General features: G+C 39.0%; 1 protein-coding gene across 1 annotated transcript; it reads left to right on the forward strand.

The window, feature by feature from the left end:
* Window positions 1-1,835: 1,835 nt before the first annotated feature.
* On the forward strand, window positions 1,836-7,922 carry LOC121329206 (protein SAND-like). Its single transcript, XM_041274679.1, has 6 exons — window positions 1,836-2,177; window positions 2,653-2,823; window positions 4,354-4,755; window positions 5,105-5,870; window positions 6,448-6,595; window positions 7,010-7,922. Exons 2-6 carry the CDS (start codon window positions 2,703-2,705, stop codon window positions 7,148-7,150), a joined length of 1,578 nt encoding a protein of 525 aa, XP_041130613.1. The 5' UTR covers window positions 1,836-2,177; window positions 2,653-2,702; the 3' UTR covers window positions 7,151-7,922.
* Window positions 7,923-9,573: the final 1,651 nt, after the last annotated feature.

The following is a 9,573-nucleotide window of genomic DNA, read 5'->3' on the forward strand; positions in this document are numbered from 1 at the left end:
GCTCCTGCAACAGAAATCAGAGGAATATGAGCGAGAGAAAAAAAAAAAAAAAAAAGTAAACAAACTAGTTTCAGATACATTTATCATCTGCAAAACCGGTACATGGGTCCACTGAGCCCATGCAAAGGCAATATCCTTCATTGCCATGAAAATGTAGGATCACTTGGGGAAGCCCAAGACATGGGAAAACATTTTGTGGTGGACCAGTAGAGTGCTCAGCATTTACACATTCACCACTGGGGTGTTTAGTTTACATTTTAACAGCTGCCAAATTAAAGTCAGTAGTATATTTTATTATTTGCTTTGCTATATGGTCAATGGCTTGTTTTACTACATTTTGTGCTGCTAACCAAATTGGTAATCTCTTTGTAATGCACGTACACATCCTAGCTACAGGGGCCAAACCCTCAAAAAAAGGCATGTGATAGTTCACATACAGCTTACCAAAATGCCCATGGTATAATAATCATTATTTTGCAGCTATATTGCATTCATACCCTTATTTTTTTCCTGTAATCAGTGATTGTGCATAGTATTTATTTGCCTAATCATCACAGTCTCAGAAATTAGTAAACACAACTGTAAACGTACACTTTAGAGAGTGGCCTAATCAAAAAACACCACGACATCGACCTAATAGATAAGACCGGTAAATATACCCACAGAGCCAACCTTGGCTGGTAGTACTCAGTACCTATAACTACATATTTCAAAACTATATTCTTAATTAATTAAATACGATTAAAAGGAGGTTATTACATAATACCAATGCGATTTTCACTGTGTGTGAATAATGACCGCTACATTCTCAGCAAACATGATGCTAACAGCACTGGCACACGTCTCTACCCATTCCACTAATTACTACTAGGGTCACAATGCGGTTGCTTTACAATCGATTATATTATTAAGATCACTAAATTACAAAATATAACTACAACGATGATGTGTGAGAGAGAGATGATGCCATTCTATCCCGCCGGTGCAGGCACACAGCTGCCCACGATTAATATCACATATCTTTACTGAAAGTGACCAGAGATGATAACAGCATTTCCAAAAATAAATAAAACAACTAAAGAAATGATAACAATAAAACTACCAACCCTTTTTTTTTTTTTTTTTTTTTTTAAATGTGCCCACTCTGCTGCAATACACAAAACATGGAGTAGACCGGAACTACGGTAGATCGACAAATAGGAAGTGTGGTATTTTTACGGTATGTTGGAAGTTGTAGTTCACTAAGACTGCTCGACTTTAGACTGAAAAATGAACTACTGGTTGTAGTTTATTTCCTCGGCGGTTTGTGAGATACAGGTGTATCACGGTCATATAGTTATGATTTTTAACTCTTTTTTTCCCCCTTCTATTTACAATAATGTATAGATAGTTTTTTTTGGTTTTTTTGTTTTTGATAAATCACCATGTGACCAATGTATCCATAAGCCATTGCAGGGACCGTGTTTAAAAAAGACTCCCATTGCAAATAATTTTGGCCCATTGTTGTAATGTGAGTTTAATTAGTGTATTGGTTACAAGCTTACGTGTGCCAAATTGCAATTAAAAAAAAACGATATGGTTCAAATTGTTATAATGCGAATAATCAGTTCTCTTCATTAGTATGACAATGGAGAACGTTACATTTTTGTTGTACCATTATATTACATATTTAAGCATTAATATGTTTAATATTTTACCACATATTAAGGTGGGCAAAAAAGTCTGCAAAAAAATGTAAAAGACTATTAAACATATCATTATACCATTCTAGGTGAAAAGAGAAAGCGAAAGACTCAAAATCCCAGAATTCAGCGCACTCCATGTTGGACAGTGACCCTTTCACGAGTTCCTCTTTTCAGGATTAAATACAGTAATTGAGAAATGCACTTTCACTTGGGGTTTGCGGAGTGTCAGAAGGTGACGTTTTCCTCTCTTTGCTGTCAACAAAAATTCCGAGCACTTTAAAATATATGTATCCAAGATGCTGGACACCGTAGTAGCCACAGTTTTGCCGATCCCCAGCAGGCATGCAAAGAAGATCAAACTGTAATTGTTACAATCTGACACAGTATACGCAGTTGTAGTCAGCTCCCAATACACTAGTACGCATAAATTCAATCAAGGGCCGCTCCTTCAGATTTGCCATTTATATATTCTGCTTGTGTAACTCTGCTGGGGTAAGTTTCAGTTTTGTATTTTTACATCATGATTAACACTGGTTTGAATGGTTCTGTTTTGTTTGTGTGTGGAGCTTATAACTAGTAAAGTTCCTGACAGTTGATGAGGAGATACTTCTGTGATGAAAGGGGAGAAATTTACAGTTCTGTTTTCCTTATCTGATAACAAGTGCTTTTAAATGTTATATTCATAATTACAAAATAATGTGCAAATACACAGGGGGCACTTTAATAAATCCATTGGCATATTTAATGCATGATGCTGTACCCGTAGCATGTGTTAACATGCCCCTGTTATATTTGTATTAACGGTTTTTCAGGCACTTTACAAATTGCACAGTACAGTTATTACAACCAACATAGATTTGAATACCTTGTTGAAGAACTTATGATATGCAGCAATGTGTGGTTTAGTGGAAAAGTAATTTCATTTAAAAGTAATATTACAGTTTTCTTTACACCTGTCCTTTATCAGCCCAGCCCTGCGCTGTCTGCCCTGGCACTCAGTTTGAGCTGATTGGGAGAATGGCTGCTGACGTCCATAATAGAAAGGTGACCTGGGAGATCCAGAATGGATCCTTGGCTCCTGTGGACAATAGGCGGAGCGAGAGCCCCACTCCAGGGCTAGTGGAGGGGACAGAGCCAGGTAGAGTCTTTCAACATTGGGGTTATAGTATGACTTATTTACATGGTCTGTACAGTTAATTTATTGTTCTTTGTACTGTTTTATTGGTCCTCTGTGTTTCATAAGAATAAGAGGTCAATTCATAAGCAAATAAATAGTTTCAAATTGCAAAATAGCCCACCTTTATATATGACAGCTTGTATTTGCCAGTCTCTCAGTATGGACAGCCAGACAAAATGCCAAGTATAATACCTGATTCTGAACAATAACAAAACAATGATGCTTTGCACTTGTGAACTCGCTTTTAACTTTTTAGTCAATCTGTTACCCATAAGGGCTTTTCACATTGCCATTTTCAACCCGGGGCGAACTCACCTTTGCCAGAGACTAGGGTTGAGAATTTTCAACCCAAACGTTCGCCCTGCGGCGACTCGACCCGGGGTTGAATGATGTAGTGTGAAAACGGCTGTAGGTGTCTCCCTTTCATGGCTTAATTTCGTGCCTGCAATAAGAAAATATTGCAGTTTGTTACAAGCCATTGAAGACAAGTCAAATGTTTACAGTAGCTTTTTACCCCTTAGTCACTACTGACTTGCAACTATTGTTCAAATAATGGCTCATTTTGCTGGTATTGTGAAATGTCACAGAGTTATCAGTTGTGACTGTGAAATGCATCCAGTCTGGACTGATGTCTGGGTTTAAAGAATGCCAGAGTAGTAGCCAATGTTCAGCTTATTTTGATGATAGGCACATAATTCTAATTTTGGTGAAAGTCTGGTTCACAAATTCCTAATTCTGAAGGTAGGGTTACAATAGGTAGGTTCTTAACAGTTGTAATTTTTCTCACTGTCTATTTGTATGTTCTTTCTTTCCAAGTACACAAAACATGCATTAGTAGTTGTCTTGTTAAACCTTAATGCCAATGTATTAATGTATGCAGGTCTATCTCGGTTGTTAAACAGGGACAAAGTCCTATGTTAGTGCTTTTTCTGCTGCATTTTTAGATAAGAAATACTGATTAAGAGTGTCCTCGTAGTGTCAGTCTGATTGCAAGTATGGGCTCTGGCCAAGACGCTCCTTTTACAAGCAGAATGTGAGCAGAGTGAGAGAAAATAAAACTGTAAAAACCTGACTCATTTAGTACAGATCCTGTCACTTATTTACATTAGGTCACATCCTTCTTCTAAAAATGTAACATCTGTAATTTTCATAAAAAGCAGTGTTGGGGAGGTTGGTGGATTCAATCATTTGGTGGAAGAAAATCGCCTTGAATCCCCTCAAATGGAGGTTAATTTAACGACCTAGTTTCAAGCAAAGGTATATATTTATTTTGTAGAATGAGTATGGGTGCCATCTACCTGTTTAATTCTGATTTCTTTGTCCCCTGGTAGAGGATTCAGCATAAACTTTTTTATTTTTTTATTTTTTTTCTATGGTATAAGGTGCAGATGTCAGGGAGTCCTTTAAATGTTCATACAATTTGTTAAACCCAACCCAAGTCTTCGTGGCTATGGACCACTAAGTGTCCTTTTTTATTTTTTTTTTCTGCAGGTGCTGGGCAGGAGAATGCCATGTTCATCCACACCCGGTCCTTCGAGGATCTCACTGCAGATAGTGAGGAAGCAGCCGGCAGAGACAGTCAATCAGAATCCACCTCCGAGCTAAGCCATGACATCAGCCAGCTCAGCACACAGGAAGGAGACCAGTCAGGGGAGGGGTTAGATGCCGAGCCGAGGCAAGAAGGCAAGCCCAGCAGGAGGGTGGATGAGGATGACGTGACCAGCGAGACGTGGAGACAGAGAAGGAAACACGTCTTTGTGCTGAGCGAGGCGGGGAAGCCGATCTACTCCCGATATGGAACAGAGGAGGCGCTGTCCAGCACCATGGGGGTCATGGTGGCACTGGTGTGTTTTGTGGAAGCTGAGAAGAATGTCATTAAGTCGATTCATGCAGGTGAGAGAAGGGGGTAATTTTGTTTAAACTTTCAATTCTGTTTTCTACAAGCCTTGCCCAAGCATAATGAGGACTACACTGAAAGGAAGATATTTACCATCCCCAACTTACAGGTACATATACGCAGAGAACTTTTTCTTGATTTTGATAGCTCTAATTTAGTATTGATCACTAAGGTGAGGTATTTGTATGTCAAACCCCAAAGATTGTCTCATTTGTTAAAGATTTTGTGTTGAATGGCATTTTGTGCTTATATGTAGATCAGATTGATTTGTTTTAAAGAGTTATGTTTTTCTGTCAACAAAAAAGTAATTTAAATTATTATGTACCTTCATTTTTTCATTTCCAGATGGCTACAAGGTAGTGTTCCTGCGGAAGAGCCCACTTGTCCTAGTGGGGGTGGCCCGAACAAGACAGTCGGAGCAGGAGCTGTCCCGAGAACTGCTCTACATCTACTACCAGATTGTGAGCCTGCTTACCCTCACACAGCTCAACCACATCTTCGAGCGCAAACAGAACTATGACCTACGGCGACTGCTGGTCGGCTCTGAGCACCTCACAGACAACCTTCTGAATCTGCTAGACAGAGATCCAGGCTTCCTTCTGTGTGCAGTCACCTGCCTGCCCCTCCCCTCCTCCACCAGAGATGTGATCAGCTCTAGCCTCCAGGCAGCCAAAGCCAAGAACCTGGTCTTCTCCGTCCTGCTGGCGGGGAACCGCCTGGTGTCTCTGGTGAGAAAGAAGGACCAGTATCTCCACCACATGGACCTCCACCTCCTCTTCAACCTGGTGAACTCCTCCAGCTCCTTCCGTGAGGGCGAGGGCTGGACGCCCATCTGTCTTCCCAAATACAACCCAGCCAGCTTTTTTCATGCCCACATCTCCTACCTGGAGTCGGACTCTGACCTCTGCCTCATCCTGGTCTCCACAGACCGCGAGGACTTCTTCAACCTGTCTGACTGCAAGCGCCGCTTCCTGGAGCGCCTCCGCCGCCGCAGTGCCTACATCACACTGCAGGAGGCACTGCAGGCCCCTGTCTATTCTGCCACTCAGGTGGGCATCCCCGAACTGAGGCACTTCATCTATAAGTCCAAGAGTTCTGGGCTCTACACAAGGTAAATGCTTTCAACTATTCATTTGTACAGTATATGTATTTATTCATTAAATAAAAGTTAGAAAATGTTTTTAGTCACTGCTGCGTTAAGATCTTACAGGACTTATAAGTAATGAAATATAGTAATTTCATATCTGTCATACACCTCTATTTGCTATGTCTCACATATTATAGCAAACACAATTTTTTTTTTTTTTTACTATACTGGGTTAAAGAAAGCTCTCATTTTACACACTCAGAAGTTTTACTTCTTAGAAAAATGAAAATACATGCTTAGTTCTTTTAAAAAGTGAACACTGCAACTGCGTTTAGAAAACAAAATACTGTTAACCACAATTTTCAGACTGAAGTAGGGAGCATTAACAAATTACATTAACATTATACATGCAAGTGTCAAAACCCATTCATTTTAGGCTGGCACTATTGTGGGAGAGGACGACAAAGGCCTGCCAGCTAAATCTGTTTTATTATTTTAGAAATGTTTGACATCTTTCTTCACTTCTCTTTTCCCCATCTATATTTCTCTGCCTGCTTGCTTCATCACTTCCATCTTAACCATGCCTCCTGCCCCGCCACAGTCCTGAGCTGCCCGTCCCCTACCTGGCTGAGGAGGAGCAGGAGAGGCTGATGGGTCTGTACCAGTACCTGCATAGTCGTGTCCACCACCCCAAGCGCCAGCTGCACTCCATCTACCACTGCGGAGAAAGAGAGAACTTGCTGGCTTGGGTAAGGCAATTGTTTTAAAATGTCTAAAAATGTTTGTTTTCAGCTTGTTTTAAATACACCCAACAATGCTTTATTCAGTTATTGTCAGGAGAGTTTCTCTCCTTCTCCCTCCTTTGTTATATAAGATAATTCAATAGTGTGCATTGTTTAATGGAACAATGACTCGTCTTTGCTGAGTTTTTATACATTGGTTTCATTGCTTTTTTTAAACTGTTCATATATATTTGAAGTAAGTATTTAAAACTCCACATTGATGCCAGTTCTAAGCACACAAGTACACAAGGAAGGATGAGCCTCATTAGCAGGGATGAAACCCTGGATGTCCTGTACAATAAATTGGATCTGCTAACTCAGCTCACTTAGTTTGTACTTACCTTACACTGGTTTACATTACTCTTGTTTGTGTGTTTCCAGGTGACCAGTGGCTTTGAGCTGTACCTGTGTTTTAGCCCCTTGGGAACCAAGGCACTGGCCATGACTGCCATTACCAAGCTATTAAAATGGATTAGAAAAGAGGAAGATCGCCTCTTCATCCTCAGCCCTCAGACATACTGATCAATACCATTTCCCTAGAAACCGACAGTGGCTACTTCTTTGGAGATGGACCAATTCCTAAACACTGACCATTTTGTTAGAAATAGACAGTACCTGTGTCTTAAGACATTGCTTAAACTATAACCAGTTATACTAATTTGTGAAACCGTCTTTTAATAGATGCTGTTTAATTACAGTGGAACATACTACTTTCTGAATGTGAAACTTACAAAAATATGTATGCATTCATCATATTATGGTTCAATAAGGGAGGTATCAGGTTACACATTGAATAATGAAGCAATAATACTCAATACAGAATGAATTACAAGAGACTATGAACCAGTCTGTCTCAAGTAGACAAACGCTTGGTTAGTCTTGAGCGGTATTAGTTTCGAGTTCATTCAGAATACCCATGAGAGGAGCTTATATTTTATTGTAAATGTGTTAACCCCTTTTGACCTACATCTGCTGTATACTTTGGTGTAATGGTGAGGCATGACCTACTTAACTTAGTAAGGTCAACAAAATATTCTGGAATTATGCTTGTTTTATATTTCCCTTCTATTTTTAAATTATGTTTCGTTACATATTGTAAGTTTTCCACTAGAAGAAGTATAAGGACATTGGAAAATCAACACTGTTTATTTAGGTTATGTCCATAGTGTAGAAGTCAGGTGACATTCTTTAAAGATTTTAAATTGAAGCTGACATATTCAAACTACCTATATGTAATGTGTGATCAACCCATTTGGAAACCTGCTTGTGAATGAATAAATGGCAATCATTTGGTTTTGACTTGTTGATTGTATATTGTTTAGATAGTGCAGGGTAACTCACACTGAAGCCTTGTTTGGCTCGAACTGTCTTTCCTTTCATGTTCTATTTCAGATTTGCATGCCTAATTACATCTCATAGTTTCATCTGTTTGTACAAAAGATAGCCTTATTATAGCTAACTAGAACAATATGCTATATATTTAGAAAATGCAGCAATATATCCAAACATTCCCACAACAATATTAGGTTCTAAGCTACTTTGGTTTTTAAAAGTTTATTTTATGCAGTATGTGTAGAACTGCATGTCATATTCTTTTTATTATTTTGTGTATGTATATGTTTTGGTATACAAAAGACAGCAAATGTAACATTCTTTAATATACAGTCCTGTAACATTTTAGAAGGTATTTTGTCTATACCTTTGAGGTAATTGACACTGGATTTAAATTGTTTAAACTGTTTTGTATCACGTCTGGGGGGAGAGCCACCTCCTGCGAGCCAGCACACAACCTCATACCTAATTACATGTAAATAAAAAGATAACCTCGTTGCCTTGTATTCATGTTCATACACCCGTTCCTTCCCACCCTCTACCCCTACAGCTTCCCTTGGATCAAATTCATTCCCCAAAATAAAATAGAGTCTTAATTGTGTCTGCAATAAACACGTTTAATAAAAATGGACTAAACATTTGAGTTTTCATTGTGAGGGAAATGTATGACCCAATATTCAAATATGTCGCTGGATGATTATATTTTTTCTTTTCATGGAGACTGACATACTGTAAGACTAAGTGATGATTCAGTGATTTAGTTTCTGATAGTTACCATGGCCACAGTTACAGTGAAAAAGACTTGTTTCCAAACAAAGTTAATTCTCAGCATACACAATGTTAGTGACAACAGGCAAACAGTGCTTTTACATCACTAAACAAATGCTGAAATGTCAATAGAAATTTTAAAGATGTTATTTTAAATAAGTCATTTTCAGTAAAAGGGAGTTCAGTTTCAATATGACTAATGAACACGTGTATGCGTTTAAATGTACTGGCACGATGATCTACTATTAATACTACTATTTTCGTACAAAAAATACTTTTTCTTATATGCTTAAAACATGTTTTCCTTTTTTTTTCATTTTCCATCAGAACTATGAGAAAATCATGTGAGACTACACAAATAATATAATAAATATATATATATATATATATATATATATATATATATATATATGTGTGTGTGTGTGTGTGTGTGTGTGTGTGTGTGTGTGTGTGTGTGTGTGTGTGTGTGTGTGTGTGTGTGTGTGTGTGTGTGTGTGTGTGTGTGTGTGTGTGTGTGTGTGTGTGTGTGTGTGTGTGTGTGTGTGTGTGTGTGTGTGTGTGTGTGTGTGTGTGTGTGTGTGTGTGTGTGTGTGTGTGTGTGTGTGTGTGTGTGTGTGTGTGTGTGTGGTGTTGCATCCAGCAGGTGGAGTGCCTGTATCAGTACAAAGTGTTCTTCCCTGTCAACAGGGTCTGCACAAATAAAGTCATATAAATGTGTAACAAATGGCACAGAAATAGCACATGGACAGTTAAGTTTGACCAATTGGGAACAACGTGTGTTTGTATTACTAAAATGCACAGTAAACTCCGCGGGGGGGGGGGGGGGGGGGGGGGGGGGGGGGGGG

The sequence above is a fragment of the Polyodon spathula genome, chromosome 16 (assembly GCF_017654505.1).
Source record: "Polyodon spathula isolate WHYD16114869_AA chromosome 16, ASM1765450v1, whole genome shotgun sequence".
NCBI lineage: Eukaryota > Metazoa > Chordata > Actinopteri > Acipenseriformes > Polyodontidae > Polyodon > Polyodon spathula.

Coding starts and splice junctions, on each gene's coding strand:
- LOC121329206 (XM_041274679.1), top strand. CDS start 2,703: ATGGCTGCTGACGTCCATAATAGAAAGGTGACCTGGGAGATCCAGAAT. Junction 5,871..6,447: donor AGTTCTGGGCTCTACACAAG/GTAAATGCTTTC, acceptor GCCCCGCCACAG/TCCTGAGCTGCCCGTCCCCT. Junction 6,596..7,009: donor GAGAGAACTTGCTGGCTTGG/GTAAGGCAATTG, acceptor GTGTGTTTCCAG/GTGACCAGTGGCTTTGAGCT.